Below are 16,138 nucleotides of genomic sequence, written 5' to 3'. Positions count from 1 at the left end.
AAATTATTTATATTGAATTAATTTAGAATATTGTTAAATTGTTTTTTAGTTTATAAATCAAAGTGAAGTGGCATAAAGGGACTTTAACTTGTGACTAAACTAATCAAGTGTGTGTTGTAAATTCTCTCTTCTCACAAATTAAATTAAAATAATTACTATAAAAAGAAGATTCTCTTAGACCCATAATACGTCAGATAGTGCGTCATATAGTGTATATAATTACTATAAGATTTTAGAATAACACGTGAGAGGTTAATTATCTTATAATTACAGAATAATTGTAATAAAAAGAATCTAAATAAAGCATGTAATTTGACGTACAATTTCCTTATAAGATGAATATATTAATAATGTAATAAAAATAATTGCTGGTTCCGTTCACTTTTACTTATTTTTTATTTAAAAAATAGATTTTTCACTCAATCATTTTTCAAGGTACTAATATTAATATAAACATTATGATAAAATACTTATATTAATTAAATCATTTAATGACGATTACTCTCGTAAGGAAATGACTGATGCATTCCTTTTCAATGTTATTGGGTTTTAATAAATTAACATATATCTCCAACATTAAGAATCAATAATAAACTCGAAAAAACTTAAAATATTTATTAATGTCAAATAAATATAGAGAAGTATGTAACTTTGATAATTCTATTTATATACATCTTATTAATTATATAAATCATTAATATAACACTTTTTTAAGAGTTTCAAATCTACTCAGAAAGAAATGCAATGGTAATTTTAACATTTTCAATCCAATCAACATCACTTTTAGCAAATTTAAAGGTCTTTCCTTTTCTATCTATCCCTTTCACCACCACCTTTAAAAATATAAAAGAAAAATAATTTATTTACAAGGAAAATCTGGATTTAATATTTTAATTTCAGGAAAGAAAATGATAAAAGTAGAATTTTGGGAGAAAGAAATAAGGTTAAAATTAGAAAAGGGGTTCAAAATTAGAGGGGAAACGTTCCTTTGAAGTGAAGATAGTTTTTTGGCAAATTCATAAATAGGCCAACTACAAATAGAGACCCAATCATATTGAAATAAATATAATTTAATAGCCAATATTATATCCATTAAGAATTACCAAATTATTCTTATTTAGTAACTGCAAAATTTGAATTCTTTGTTACTATAATCTTAAACTTTATATTCAATTGAATTAAAATAGAAGCAAATAAAATATTTGTATAGTTGAGACTTTGAGAGCAAAATTTGGATTGTTTCTCTACAGCCTACAACCCTCAAGAAAATAAAACTTTTTTATTTATTTACTATAATTAATAATAATAATCCTTCATCCCTCTCAATCTGAATCTCTTCTCCAAACCAACATTCCATCAGTAAAAAATCTAGCAATAATTTATTTGAATTTACTCACAAGATGATTCAGAGAAGAAACATCCAATTGGTAGTTGTAATTTTGGGGTTTATTGCTACTCAAGTGGAATCCCTTCGATTTGATCTGCAATCTGGTCTCACTAAATGCATAGCTGAAGATATTAAGAGCCATGCCATGACTGTAGGCAAGTACCATATTGTTAACCCTAATGAAGGTTATCCTTTGCCTGATACTCACAAAGTCACTGTCAGGGTAATTTCTTGTTATTTTTATTTATTTTGATGTTTAAGCAAATGGGGTTTCTTTATTTGATCCGTTTATGTTAAAGTTTGAGTTTTCTTGGTCGATCTATGAGTAATCAAGAATGGTTTGTGTGTGTTGGATGTTTTTGGTTTAAAATGTGTTTTTTATGCTGGAGTTGTAAAGCTTCAATTTTGAGCTAAATTGAGTTCCAATTATCGAACATGCAAGGAAAATATTCCATTTAAAATTGATCTATGTAATTTAGGTGACATCTACATATGGAAATACCTATCATCAAGGGGACAATGTTGTTGAAGGGCATTTTGCTTTTGAGGCAGCAGAAGCTGGGGATTACATGACTTGCTTCTTTGCTGCTGATCACAAGCCCCCTGTAACTGTTACTCTCGATTTTGACTGGAAGACTGGTGTAGCTGCTAAGGATTGGACGAGTGTTGCCAAGAAAGGTTCTGTTGAAGTAAGTCAATTTTCTTCTTTTATCTACATGTTAACACAATTTTCTTCTTGTGTTAGATATGCATTTGCATAGATGATATGACAGTTCGCACTCATCCTTAGGTTTCATGAAAACTAAATATAGAATGTAGCTCACAAGAATCCCTTGTGCACGTTTAATTTGCACTCGAGAAGTCTCATAGACTACATCATTAGTTCGAAGGAAACAGGAAAATTATGATGTAGCTTCTGCATTATCCTGAGGTCTCTGAGCCCCTCTCACCTCATTCATGCCCTTAAACTTGGAGACTGGAGTCTCTACCTGATGGAACTACTAGATGTAAATGAACTTTTATTAAATAGTAGGGAATCTCAAAATATGAGGATGAATTTATTATTCAACATTTTTAATCAAGGTATTAAATTTCTGTGCATTTATTTGCACATATAATGAGATTCATGTTTCTCTGTGCGTGTCAGCTTGAACTTTAGTGTTTATTACTTCTGCTGGAGAAGCTGCTACAGCTATTGATGTTATAAGGCATTATTTACTGGTTTCATTTTTGTACTTTCCTCCTCTGGAATAGAAGCAGATACAGATAAAGAATGGAAAGAAGAATAGGCTAAAAACCATCCCTACAAAGTAACTCGGATTTGGTAGATATTATTTCCAGATTCTTGTTACTGTCAGCAAAAGAATAAAAAGCCTACAAGCCCATTAGCCTGTTAGTAATTATAATTTTAGTTACTGTCATTCTGTCATTAAAAGAGGTACTGAAATAAAACCATGTCACTAGAATTCTAGTGCCTTGCTACTTATTGAAAGAAGAAAGGAATTTCAATAGCTGACGGCCTATGGCTCAATCCTCATGTGAGATTGATGTTATGATGCATGCTCGCGAAGTGTTATTAATATGTTCTTGGAAAACAACAAGGGTTATAATCTTAAGTTTTCAGTAAAAATTTTCTGCATTCTGTTGTTCTTAATCAGGACTAGTTTTCTTTGTTTTAAACAATAGTCTAGAGTCCTATTAAATCAAAGCTTAGAGTAGTAGAAAAAAGATTGTTGGCAGAAGTGTGCGCCTGTATTTCAAAAACTTTTAGTTATGTCAACTTTGTGCCCGGACAAAGGGGCTTCTGAAGAGAGGAAATTGACCATGAACTTGTTGACTGCACCTTGTGGAGTTCTGAATTGTGACTAACATAAACTCTTGTCATCTTAATAGGTAATGGAATTTGAACTAAAGAAGATGCTGGAAAATGTTAAAGCCATCCATGATGAGATGTTTTTCCTCCGTGAAAGGTGAGTTTATCATTTGTTAATATTTTAAGTTCCAATCTTCAAAATTGTTGTCGATGCATGTCAAATCATCCCAGGTTAGTACTCCCTCCGATTCAATTTGTTTGTCCTATTTTGACTTGGCACAAAGTTTAAGGAAGAAAAGAAGTCTTTTGAATTTTATGGTCATAATTTAAAGATATGTCAAATGTGTAATTGAATCTTGTGGTCTTAAACATGTCATTTGGAAAGTTGGAACCACATAGATGCCAAAAGGGAAAGAGACATTCTTTTTTAAACAAACTAAAAAGGAAAGTAAGACAAACAAATTGAAACAGAGGGAGTACTATTTTTGGAGGATCAAACACAAGTGCTGCAACATTTTTGAAGAGTCCTAGCTACATAGTTAATAATTGTCGCTTAAATAATTTTTTGGCACGATGCAGGGAAGCTGAAATGCAGGAACTGAACAGATCTACCAACTCCAAAATGGCTTGGATGACTGGCTTGTCAATCTTCTTGTGTTTAGGTGTGGCAGGATTGCAGTTGTGGCATTTGAAGACCTTCTTTGAAAAGAAAAAGCTTATCTAATCTTGTTTCTGATAGCTTAATAATGCAACATGTATGTGTAGAATTTTCCATAGATTACAGTTGAAGAGGGAAGGCAATGTTTTTGAGTTAATTATGATAGAGAGAACTTGGACCTTTTTAGTTTATTACTATTACTCGTTCTGTCCTTTTATATGACACATTTTCCTATTTAGTCTGTCTCCATTTTATTTGGAGTTTACTTGTCGAACTTTTCATTTTACCTTGATGTCATAATTTTATAGCCACAGTATCATTGCATGTAATTACAAAGTTTCCAAGTGTAATTCCATAAGTGGGATTTGTGGAGGGTAGAGCGTAGGCAAACCTTACCCTTACCTTGGGAGTAGAGAATTTGTTTCCAATAGCTCCATCCTCCTACAATGCATCGACAGAAAAAGTAAATATATTTCACCCTTTCTGCTAGTGGTGAACTGACAAATCTAATAGTAGTTGGACTGGGACAAAAGCATGCTTAGCAAAAGAAGAAAGAGTAACTGTCACAGCAAACAATTTATGAAATAACTCTCTCAAGAAGAAGAATAAACAGGTAGGTAGATAAATCAGTGAATTCTTTTTATCACAAGACATTTTATAACTTCACTTTAGACCGGAAATGTCTGTAACCTTTTAAATAAAAAGCGAGAATTGCATTTATCATAAAACAAACGAATAATAAAGGTTAAAAATACAGTTGCCACTTCAATACCACTGGGAATCACATTTTAAAAAAGAAGCAAATGTAAGAAATTTGTTACAAATCTCTCGACACACAGTTCTACTTGATATTTTGTGGAAATATCTTGATAAAATCTACAACAAGCATAGCTGGAATGTTGAATGGGGCATAAAGAATTGGTACAGCAACAGTTTTTGCAGACCTTTGCCAGTTGATCCTATGCACAATCCGACAAACATATCAATTTCAAATAGTGCGTTTGATGGGAGAATTCAACGAAATATCTGGTCAGCTCTGGAATTTGATGTCATGAAGTGAAAAGGTGCCAATGATGCTCCGAGGGTAGAGCATCTTTAATTTTTTCAAGTCTTTTTAGAATATCCAAAAATGAGGGTCTCTTGTTCATATCTGGTGCCCAACATTCCTCTACCAACCTGCAAAAAATTGATTTGTCTTTAGAAAAGCATAAAACAAAACACTGCCCACCATCTTCTTGCGTTGGCTAATAGTCAAAAGAAATAAACTTCGCAGTGCATATATAAAACCTAAGGTTGCAAGAGGAAGAAAAAAAAGCATATATCATGTTTCAATTTTTTCTGCAATTAGGATGCCTACAGGCTACAGCTCACTGAAAGAGGACCTTCACAGCAAGTAATCTCACTTTTGGAAATCCCAGATACCCCTTCCTGAATCTTTTCCAAGCTGTAGTACCTAAAAATGCTTTCATAGCTCATCTTCTAACTGTGCCACATTTGTCCATGTTGAAAACCCACACCATACATAGCTAAAGATATTGTATACTGTATGATGCTTAAAAAAAAGGGAGCATCAAGATCCAGTTTGGACTTACTCTTTCAATTCTGGGGTAAAACCTTTTGCCCTGAACATAGGCCTGTGTCCTTCTGCCACATACTTGGCTGCTTCATATGGTTCATAGTGGGATAATGGTGGATCACCCTCTAGCATCTGCACCAATAGAAAATTCATTGATGCATTATTTGTTTCATGTCATGTTATTCCCAATCCTAATAGGCAGAGCCTAGAAGTCAGAATTACCTCATATAAGATCATGGCGAAAGAGAAAACATCAACCTTCTTGTCATACTTCCGGTGCTTGAAAACTTCAGGTGCCATATAGCGGTCTATTGTTTTATTACAGAAAAAGATATCACAAACAAATAATTACATTTGAAAGAATATGTTAATCAATTGAGGGAGAATTATGGCATTGTCACTTACAGCTCCCTGTCTCCCCAGTCATTTTATAAACATCATGGGAGTTCTGAACCCTGATTAGTTTGCTTAATCCAAAATCTCCAACTTTCAAATGGTCTGCATTGGAATTGACTAGAAGAACATTCCTAGAAACATTGATACATTCCGCATTAAAGTTAATTGAATCATAACAATAGCAGAGCCATGAAGAGAGAAAAACAGACCTGGGCTTTAGATCTCTGTGGATTATAACATTTGGCTCATTGTGAAGATAAGTCATGCCTCTGCCCACAAAAACATTAAACATTGCATAAGTAACTACGCAATGCAATTTTTAAAATGTAAAACTAGGCATTGGAATGTTGGGTAAATTGTCAGATAACTACAGTATCTCATAAAATGGTATGCTGAGGCAAAAACGACAGAAACTATGCCACATCAGAAAGATCTACCGAGAGTTATAGTAACTTGTTCACGTTATGCAGACCATCTTCTGGATGCACATTTTTTGTATTTTCCCTACAGCTAATTCAACAGACCAGCTACTGTGAAGAAGATGAGTTTTGGACAGAAAGTAAACAGCAACAGGCTGAGCACATTTAGTCCATCAATGATGCTTAAAAACATCAGTCGGTGTAAATAGGCAACTCAAAACATAGCTTACAAGAGTTTCAAGAATCAGACGAAATCAAGAGAATTTTGAGTTTTTCAAGGAAAATGAAGTATGAAATGCTAACAATTATTCATACTACCTTGCTATATCCATAGCAAAATTGATTGCTGTAGATGGTGTAAGAGCACCTTTTTCCTTGAGGTGCTGATGCAGATCGCCCTACAACATATATATGCACCAAATCAGCACAGGTACATCATAAGATAAAGAGAAATAATTCAATGTTCAATCAAAATATAGAGAAAAAATAAAACCACATACCCCTCTCAAGTATTCAGTTATTAACATTAAGGGTTTTTTCTCAGTAACAGCTCCAAGAAATTGCACTATATTTGGATGACGGAGCTTCACCAGCAAATTTACCTCATGCCTGAAATCTTGACTGCATGAGAGGAATTAAATTAGGCAGATCAGTATCATATTCCAAAGGGCGGGTCACAGACAAATTTCTCAGTTATCCCAAAAAAAAAGAAGAGATCAGTATCATATTAAAATATCAAAAATTAATTACTGCAGCAGGGTCTAACTAACAGCATACTTTTATAATTATATAAATCTGCATCAAGCTTAAAGAGACAATTGTGAATTGAGAATGCTGACAGCCTTGGGTAACATGTGAAGCTTCTTGATCCACTTAAATTCCAGGTCCTCGTACAATATTAGCAGAGTAAAGATTCTTAACAAATAGAATATGATTTATTGATAATTAGAGGATGTGACATGCTTGCAAAAGCAGCATCTTCTTTGTTATAGTTTTGGTCAATGATGTGGAATACTTTAAAAGTCAATATATAACAGAGGAGACCAAAGCTAGACTCCTGTCCTCCTTAACCTCACTCTTCACACCTACCCACCCAAAAAGAAAACTGTGAAACTTGACAACAGCAGCAGACAGCAGAACATATCAGAATCATATATACAGGATATTGTAGTGCTAACCCCACAATAGAGCTTACATCACCAATCGATCATCTGAAAGGTTTGGGAGGATGCGTTTAACAGCTACAGGTGTTCCACGCCAGCAAGCTTTTAAGATCTCACCAAAAGACCCCTATCAATATCAGCTTCCATATTAGATACATAAATGGCAACCTCGCTGGCAATTTTTTATCAATGATGAAAAGTAGATTAAGCAATTTGAAATCAAGCACAACAGTATCAAAACTAAATAGTTAAAAAGATAAATGGGTTGAAGCAAAATGGACAGCCAGTTACCAGAGACTGTCCCTCTTCTTTCTTGTAAGTAGGTTTAGGATTATAGTAACCGCATAATAAGGAAATAGAATTATCTCAGTCATTAAACTATAGACAAAATATAAAAATACCAAAGGGAAGCGTCAATCAAAAACACCAAAGAACGACAGCTCCAAGCACAATAATTGTGCAGCTTTCCTGATTATGAGACACTTTCTATTTTGGAATGAAATAAAATGTTAAACACAGTACTAAACAGATTCACTCCTCTACAACTATCCACACATTTTAAAATTTTAAAAATTAGATTAGTTGAGATTTTTCATTCATCAACACCTCATAGAACAAGTGTTAGCTTAATCATCATAAATTCGCTTCAATTGCTTATATTTGGGAGAAACCTCTTCACAAAAGACTTCCAGTCATGCACTAATACAACACGGATTGAAAGATTTTATTGAAAAAACACAAAAAATGGTACACGAGTAGCTATCTTTGTATACTACAGTTGCCAATTCATTTGAAAAGATACTGGACAGGGTAGCTTAAACAAACTTTAATTAACCTCCAACAAGCTAAATAACAGCACTTCTAGTATAGCAAAACATACCTTTCCAATGATTGCAGAATTTGAGAAGTCCAGCTCAGTAGGATCAATCTCCCAATCACACTTCTTTGGTAGAGGTGGGGCGACAGGCCTTGGTTCAAAATGGCTTCCATTTTGTCCCTATAGCATATATTAAAACATTAAAGGCTCTTAAAGACCAATCCTAAGAAATCAAAGACACCGTTCGCATATTCAGGAAAAATCAAGTAATTCTCAATAATTATGTAAAGAAAATCTTGAAGTGGCACAACATGACATAATGTAAAACAGTTGTTCAGTGACTTGGGAAGAATTGAATTGAACATCCTGCTTCCAACGCTGTTAGATTATTTTCTTGTTATAGTACCAGCAACCATTAGCTCTTGGCTCATTATTAAGGCGATAGCTCCAATCAGTTATTTGCTAAAAGTAAAAGATTTTTGCCCAACTCAGGTAAATGATCTCCTAATCATGCCATCAATCTAGAAGCCTAATAAATATGCTAGCTAGTTAATAAGGAGCCCAGAATTCCATTCGTTTACCGATGTGGGACATTTCATTCACTAATTAGTTAATAAACAGCTTTGCTAGCTCATCAAGACCTGGATGGCTGTACAGAAACAGAGCTAGAAGCCTGATAAATATGCTAGCTAATATACCTTTTAACTAAGAACAAGTTGATGCATTAAATGTTGATAAATACAAGCTTTTGCAAATGGCAAACGACTGTTATGATATATAAGATATATCAAAAGGAAAAGGAATGTAACTCACATAAGATAGCCCGCCATATGTCTTTAACAATTCAATCATGGCAGATTTCTTAGCGCCTTCTGCATCGGCTAGAGGCTGTCACAAACAATTGAAAACTTAGATCAAAGCAGCAGATTAGTGAAATTCACTCAAGAATCAAGGATGGCATAGAAAAGTCAGTGTCACAACAGGCACATTAAAAACATGGACGAAAATATGCAAAACCAGAGAAATGTGCAAACTCGTATTTTCAATAATCTAAAATCCAGTTAATTTTTTTATCAAACAGTTAATCAACCTATGCCACATGAATTTCACTGGTAAGTGGTAACATCCCGCACACTTTTTGACTCCTGATTGATCACAAGACATCACTTAATAGCTGAAGACTAAAATTCCAATTTCTGATGCCTAATGTTTTCATTTCATAACAAGACAAGAGGTAACTTCAGTAAGATTTAAGAGATCAACAGCTATCACAATTTTGCTCCAAAATCAGGATAAGGTAAGCAAATTACCATGCTACTACCAGTTATCAGTTTCATATACAGACACACCTAACAAGCTTAGGCACATAACCTATACTGTATGAAGATTTACTGGAAATAAGAAAATGCAATTTTTTTACCGTGTTTCTCCAACGATCCTGAGCGTTGACATCGGCGCCATAGTCAATCAAGCACTTTGCAACATCGATCCAGCCATGTAACGCTGCAACGTGGAGTGGAGTTCGATTATCGTAATCTCTAGCTTGAACAAGCGTCCGATCTTCTTCTAGTAGCTTCCGTACGGCAGCGGCATCGTTATGATGAGCGTGCCACAGTATTTGCGATGTCTTGCTCACTCTTGACTTTTCCTTCTTCTTCTCCGTTGATACCACCGGTACTTCGACGGCGGCGGCAGCCGATGAGCCGGAGCTCCCTTCACTTGTACTCATTTGGATTGATAATGGATCAATTGACTCGTGTGTTCCGTTTCTTTTGAATGTGTGTACACAGTTTAGTTTTGAGTCTCTCTCTTCCTCTTTATTTATATGGAAAAAAAAAAAGAGAGAGAGAAGAGTATAAATTGATTTATTTATTTTCTTAAAATGTGATTTAATGGATATTCTTCTATTACTTTGTCAATAGAATTAGATCCTTTTCAAACACCTTTGCTAATGACTTTTTGATCAATTAATATAGTAGGAAAATCAATTTTTTTTTCTTTTAAAAGATAAAAGATTCAAATTTAAAAAAATTGACATACTTGAGTTGATTGAACAAGTAATCTTTAATTCAAAATAAGAGATCTCAAATTCAGAACTAATTACCTATTTTCTCTATTTGCGTGAACTTGATCTGAGAACTTTTACATATGAATGAGTTTACCTTAAGGATATTGATGGTGGATTTTCGTTCATTAAAAAGATTTAAATTCCAGAATTTATGGTTAATTGGATACGTCAACTAAACGCCAAAAAAAAAAATGTAATATTAGTATATTGTTTTGAACTAAGAAATATTGTGTGAGAGAGTGACAAAATTTATGTTAACATATTTATTTGAGTAATTATTTCTTCCTTGAGTAAAAAAAATATGATAAATGATAAATATTTATTAAATATATTAGATACTATCTTTAACATTATATAAACTCAAGTTGTCAAATTTTTGTTTATCAAACCAAAATATATATTTTTCAAATTCAGTTTACTAATACTTTTTTCCAAATAATCAAAGAGAAATGAAACCAATGTCAAAGATTATATTTTGTTTTGAGTTGTATGAAATAAGTCAATTATTTCTATTTTGGTATTTGCTGGATTAAATAATTATTTGAGGATGGTGGTTTCAACGGTAGTTAGCATATTACCGACAGTCCTTTTGACGGCTACATATATATGTTTCACTATTTAATCTGCAGCTCATCAGAAGGACCCTGTGTTTTTTTTTTATTTTGGCGTAAACATAAACATTTTACGGATTCATATATCTTTTGTGCTGAATAATAAGCTGGATCTTATCGAAATTAGAAAATCATTGTTATGTGACCAATGTGTTTCCATTCACGTTCAATTTGCTTGAAATGAGGATCCCATAGAACATGCAAAGTCAAGTCAGTAATAAGGAGATCCTCCAGATATTCAGAATTATGCTCCTACATTTTTCATATATGCTTGTTACCATCCAAGTCAAATATAATCCATAAAAGTAGGGCTTGCGTGCTTCATTCTTAAATTTTTGAATTTATTGTGCCTAGCTAGCACATCCATGTTCTTTTGCCCGGATCATATGTAGATGCATGCAGCAACTTTTCCGGATATATAGTGGATTCATCTGAATCAACTGCTTTTCATATGGAGTGTAAATTTATGCCTAAATATTACAACAAACAAATTGTCGATATGAACTCAATATTTTATTATATGAAACAGAAAAGATCAACTGTCAATCTGAGACAACAAGACTGTAATCTCTTTCTTAAAAATAAAAAAACAAGCTTTTACAGGATTGCAGCTAAGATCTATGTTGGCCCATTAAGAACTTGCACGTTCAGAAGATGAAAATAGCAAAAATGAGGATGTTGAGACGAATGTGTGGTCATACTAGGAGTGATAGGATTAGGAAAGAAGAAATTCGGGACTAAGTGGAAGTGGACAAGATGAGGGAAGCGACAGTGAGATGGTTATGCACAGATGCAATAATGAGGAGATGTGATAGGTTGGCCCTGAGGAGAAGTAAAAGTAGGTTGAAAAAGTAATAGAGCGACACATCTACACCTTACCGAGGATATGACTCTAGATAGAACAATGTGACATGAAGGGTGAGGATCATAGTAGTAGGTAGACAACTGCTGTATAGTTTTCCTTATCAATATTTTTATTACTACTCCCCTATTATCTTATTCTTCGATTATATTAATACTTGCTAGTTGCTACTTCCTTTGTTTCAATTTTCATATTACTTTGTTGTGCTACAGTTCTTTTTTCCAGTATTTTCATCATGACTTCTTCATTATTATTCCCTTCGCTTAATTAGCTGCTTTGATATGCTTTACTTGAGTCGAGGATCTATCGAAGGTAGGGGTAAGGTATGCATACATACCACTCTCCCTAGACCTCACTTGTGCTTTTACACTGGGTATGTTGATAATGTTTAGGGTAGGGATACAGTTGAGTTGAGAATCTTTTATATACATTAACCATTAGAATTATGTGGCACTATTATATACATGTAAGATCTATCGCAGACTAAAATAGCTGCACATAGAAGAATTATATTACTGATTTACTGTGTCCAATATGTTTTTGCATACTAGACAAAGGAGAGATCACCTGTACTCAGCTCAAACATAGCAACGTTACATTACGTTCTCTTGGTCTTCAAGTGAGCGCTTGCGTGCCCTTAAGTTTAGCTTGAGGCTTTCGGGCAACGGAGGTGTTCTGCCCCGACGAAATAGAACTGCCAGTGCCCTCATCTTCCGGCATAGATCAAATACCTACAGAAGGTTCAAGTTGCAATTAGGACGACTAGAAAATTAACTCACGCCTGAAAGTAGCTCTGTAGCTTTTTTTCTTACTGATGAAGCTTCTATTTCTGCAACACCTTCACAACCTTGACCACCTCCTTGAAGCAAGTCACAGTATTTTGCAGCCTCATTTTCATCTTCAAATACCTTCATAGAGTAAAACAAATTAGGTTGCAGAAAAAAATTGCTTAATCTAGTTTTCAGTTGAACAAGAAATTCCGAATTAATAACTTCATTTGATCTTAGCCAAGAGACTCAGAAAGGTAAACTACCTACTTTATCTATGAATGAAAATCACAGTATGAATGATTAACATGCTCACTCTTCTTGCCACTTATTCCCTTTCACATAGTCTACCTATAATATATGTCTATTAAGTAGTTACTAAAAAGGGCAATAATGTTCTCTCAAACATTTAAAAAAGAAAAACTAGAATAGGAAAGCTAACAAAATCTATCTGCCGCAAAATGACAAAGCCTTTATTTAGCAGGAATGTCAAGTTAATGGAGAATGAAAGCTGGAGCTGGCAAGATGATGGAAAACCAAAATTCTAGCATTTCTGGATGAAGATGCTAAGAACACTTTCTAATCAGGGCGGAGCCACGTAGGAGCAAGGGCTTCATCCGAACCCTCTTATGTGGAAAATTATATTGTATAGACAAGATTAAAATTACTTTTTATGTATATATAGTAGATATTGAATCCCCTTGGCTTCTTCGTGTGTTTTCTTCTTCATATTTTGAATCCCATTAGTGAATCCTTGCTCCGCCACTGTTTCTGATATAAAACAAAGGTGTGATTTGCTATTTGGAAAGGTGAATTTGGTATTCCAGGCATTCTATAAACGACAGACGAGCAGTCCTCCATTGGGATGGAATGAGTCCTGGGGAAAGTGAAAAGCAATAACATGTCTACACAGAAAAATGCATATTCCAACGACAGGACTGCCCACTTTCCATATTCAATAACCACTCACCAGACCAAAAACTTTGACAAAGTAAACACCATTCCATCTCTATTAAAGGTTTCAAATAAAACCAGCAATTTAACTTCAGTAAAACTTTGTACAAGCAGTATAAAATATAGAAGCACAATTATTTTTTGATTCCTTTTCTTTAGGTTGAAGGGAGTGCTGAGTCTTGGCATTCTATTCATCAGAGTTGCAAGCATATAGAGCTTTAGATCTGAGATGGTTGTTGCATTATCTATATACTCTTCCTTTCATAAGATCACAAATATACACACATCAATAAATTGAAGAACAAAAACTGATTTCTCTAAATAGAATGATCAGTTGTTGAATACTTGAATTCACCTGTAAAACTATGGCTTCCAGAACGTATTCTCTAAATAGAATGATCATTTCATTTGGCATACTAGAGTCAACCACTTCCATACATGTGAAATATCAAGACCTCATGTAATGAGACAAATATTCTCAAGGAAAACAACTTCTCAATCTTATTCTTTCCTTCCCCAATTTCTTTCTCTAGCAATTTTGATCCTCCATGTGATATCTTGAATTGCATATGGACAATTTACAGAAAGAGAACTGTCTAAATCATCAGTCAGTGATCAGCATATGTAGGAGGATGTCTAATCACCTAACAATCAACTAATTCGAAGCTCTAGTCTACAATGTTGTTTCTTGAACACACTGGTGCAGATAAAGAAATTTTTTCAAAAAAAAATAATCTAAGATAAAGCTCATATTTGGTCATAGTCTCAGACATATATACTCTAAGGATGTAATATATCTACACATAGTAACGCTTCAAGCGTACAACAATTCTTCTTTGGTTTAAGTATGTATCAGTACTAACTTAAGGCTTTTTCTTAAGGGTTACAGATGCTTCAGGATCTTCCGTGCTCTAAATCTTACAGAAATATGTTAGAAAACTCAAGAGTGTCATGAAATAGAAAACTGAAAGAGGAAATCAACACAAATACTTACAAGTACTCCCTCTGTGATATCCTCAACAAGCATCTGAAATCTCGTGTCAGCTTCTGGCTGCTTTGCACGATTTTTCCATTTTCCTCCTTTGGAGAACAACATCCCAAGCTCTCTTTCAACCTCACTGCAAGAGGAAAAGAATCTCAGCCAATACAATTAGGATACTCACTTAAGTTAAAAGAAATAAACACACCTTCGGTTTCTCCGGGTCTTCATTGTACACAGCTGGTTCTCTCTCTGGGTCAGCACATATACAGGTTTAGGTGTTTCTCTCCAAGGGTTAGCCTCCAGCACTGCAGCAAAAGATCAACAAGTAATGACTTCTTGACACTTCGAAGGAGAAATGTTCAAACTGCAGACGCTACAGCTAGCTTCTTCCGCTCATGTTCTTTGGTTATGATATGGACCCTGGCTACTAATATAACCTAACCTTCTGTTTTATTCTATGATTTGTCTGCTCTAAGATCTACATTATATGTTTTGCGTGTAGCATGAAAGATTTCTATCAGCTAGCATTAATACGGCATCCTGAAATCACTAAACATTTTGGCACAAAGTCGTACTAGTAGACCTACAAGTACATCGTTAAGGAAAAGATCGAATTTTTCTGATGTACTTAAGCAAACCACTTCATCACAAGTCCATCATAATGAAAAATTACAAACAGAAAAGATCATTTCTATGCAAAAGAAGTTTACTGAATATAGTTCAATGAAAATATTGTTTAACTAATGTAATAATCTTTTAAGTATAATACTCCAAATTCCGATAATTAACAAATACTAACACCTTAAAAATTTATATGCTGAGTTTTTGCATACTTAATTATAATATATGTTAATCTTGAAATATAAATCTATAACTTTATTGAACATCAGAAAATTGATAGCGGTTCTGATAGAGTAATATTTTTGGCAGCTGCATAATTAAGTAAAACGAAATGGAAAAAAAGTAAGAGAAACTGGATTAGACTAGAGAAATGAAATTCACCATCATAGCTGCTGCTGTCGAAACTCTGTTGAAGATGTCTACGCATGTCATAGGCACGAGAAGACACTTGCTCTACAAATTCGTTAGGAGTTCCTGGAATAGTCCCATCCATACGAAGCGCTCTTTCCACTTCATCATCTCTCCTCAAACTTTCCTCTTCTTCTTCTTCTTCTTCTTTCTCCTCATCTCCTCCGCTAGTACTCAATTTGCAACAAACAGAGATAGACCTCGTTCTACCACTACTTCCATTGAAAATTGAAATCCGGAATCGAGGAAAACCTTTGAGCTTGGCGTGAGAAGAGAAAACGGAGATTCGCCGCCGGTGATTGTGGTGACGGATAAGCTTCCCAGAAGGAAGAACGATTGACGGAGAAACTGATGATAGAGAATCCATTGAGAGAAACAGAGAATTGTCTAGTGTGTAAGAGGAAAAAATGGAAATGGGGAAGGTAGTTGGAAGAGAAGAGAAGAAAAATAGGAGTTTGTTATGTGTAGGCAGCTGGAGAGTTTTTGTGAATCTTCTTTGGAGTTTTCTGTTTTCCAGATTTTTGTGATTCAACATTTTGGATTTTTTGTTAAAATACTTTGTTCCACGAGTGAGCGAGGATAGTGTGTATGCAGCTTTATCTACGTTTTGTAAAGAAAGAGATGTTGTCGTAGTCG

The 16,138-nt window shown here is 34.2% G+C and overlaps 3 protein-coding genes across 3 annotated transcripts; 1 reads left to right on the top strand and 2 right to left on the bottom strand.

Moving 5' to 3' along the window:
• The first annotated feature begins 1,211 nt into the window (after positions 1–1,211).
• LOC102586942 (transmembrane emp24 domain-containing protein p24delta9-like) lies at positions 1,212–4,137 on the top strand. The gene is made up of 4 exons (XM_006348689.2): positions 1,212–1,610; positions 1,867–2,076; positions 3,281–3,357; positions 3,780–4,137. Exons 1-4 carry the CDS (start codon positions 1,401–1,403, stop codon positions 3,922–3,924), a joined length of 642 nt encoding a protein of 213 aa, XP_006348751.1. The 5' UTR covers positions 1,212–1,400; the 3' UTR covers positions 3,925–4,137.
• Positions 4,138–4,549: 412 nt separating this feature from the next.
• On the bottom strand, positions 4,550–10,047 carry LOC102586604 (serine/threonine-protein kinase STY8). Its single transcript, XM_006348688.2, has 11 exons — positions 9,650–10,047; positions 9,043–9,117; positions 8,293–8,409; positions 7,445–7,539; positions 6,750–6,870; positions 6,568–6,647; positions 6,040–6,099; positions 5,840–5,961; positions 5,657–5,742; positions 5,451–5,566; positions 4,550–5,034 (listed from the first exon to the last, which is right to left on the bottom strand). Exons 1-11 carry the CDS (start codon positions 9,956–9,958, stop codon positions 4,908–4,910), a joined length of 1,308 nt encoding a protein of 435 aa, XP_006348750.1. The 5' UTR covers positions 9,959–10,047; the 3' UTR covers positions 4,550–4,907.
• Positions 10,048–12,175: 2,128 nt separating this feature from the next.
• Positions 12,176–16,038, bottom strand: LOC102586280 (uncharacterized). The gene is made up of 5 exons (XM_006348687.2): positions 15,476–16,038; positions 14,679–14,778; positions 14,486–14,609; positions 12,583–12,678; positions 12,176–12,501 (listed from the first exon to the last, which is right to left on the bottom strand). The coding sequence occupies exons 1-5, from the start codon at positions 16,035–16,037 to the stop codon at positions 12,364–12,366; spliced, it is 1,020 nt and encodes a 339-aa protein (XP_006348749.2). The 5' UTR covers position 16,038; the 3' UTR covers positions 12,176–12,363.
• Between the last annotated feature and the right edge of the window lie 100 nt (positions 16,039–16,138).

This window comes from Solanum tuberosum, unplaced genomic scaffold (genome assembly GCF_000226075.1).
Source record: "Solanum tuberosum cultivar DM 1-3 516 R44 unplaced genomic scaffold, SolTub_3.0 scf00103, whole genome shotgun sequence".
NCBI classification, from domain to species: Eukaryota; Viridiplantae; Streptophyta; class Magnoliopsida; order Solanales; family Solanaceae; genus Solanum; species Solanum tuberosum.
Note: the sequence above shows the minus strand (reverse complement) of the source record. Positions and strands in the feature narration are given on the sequence as shown.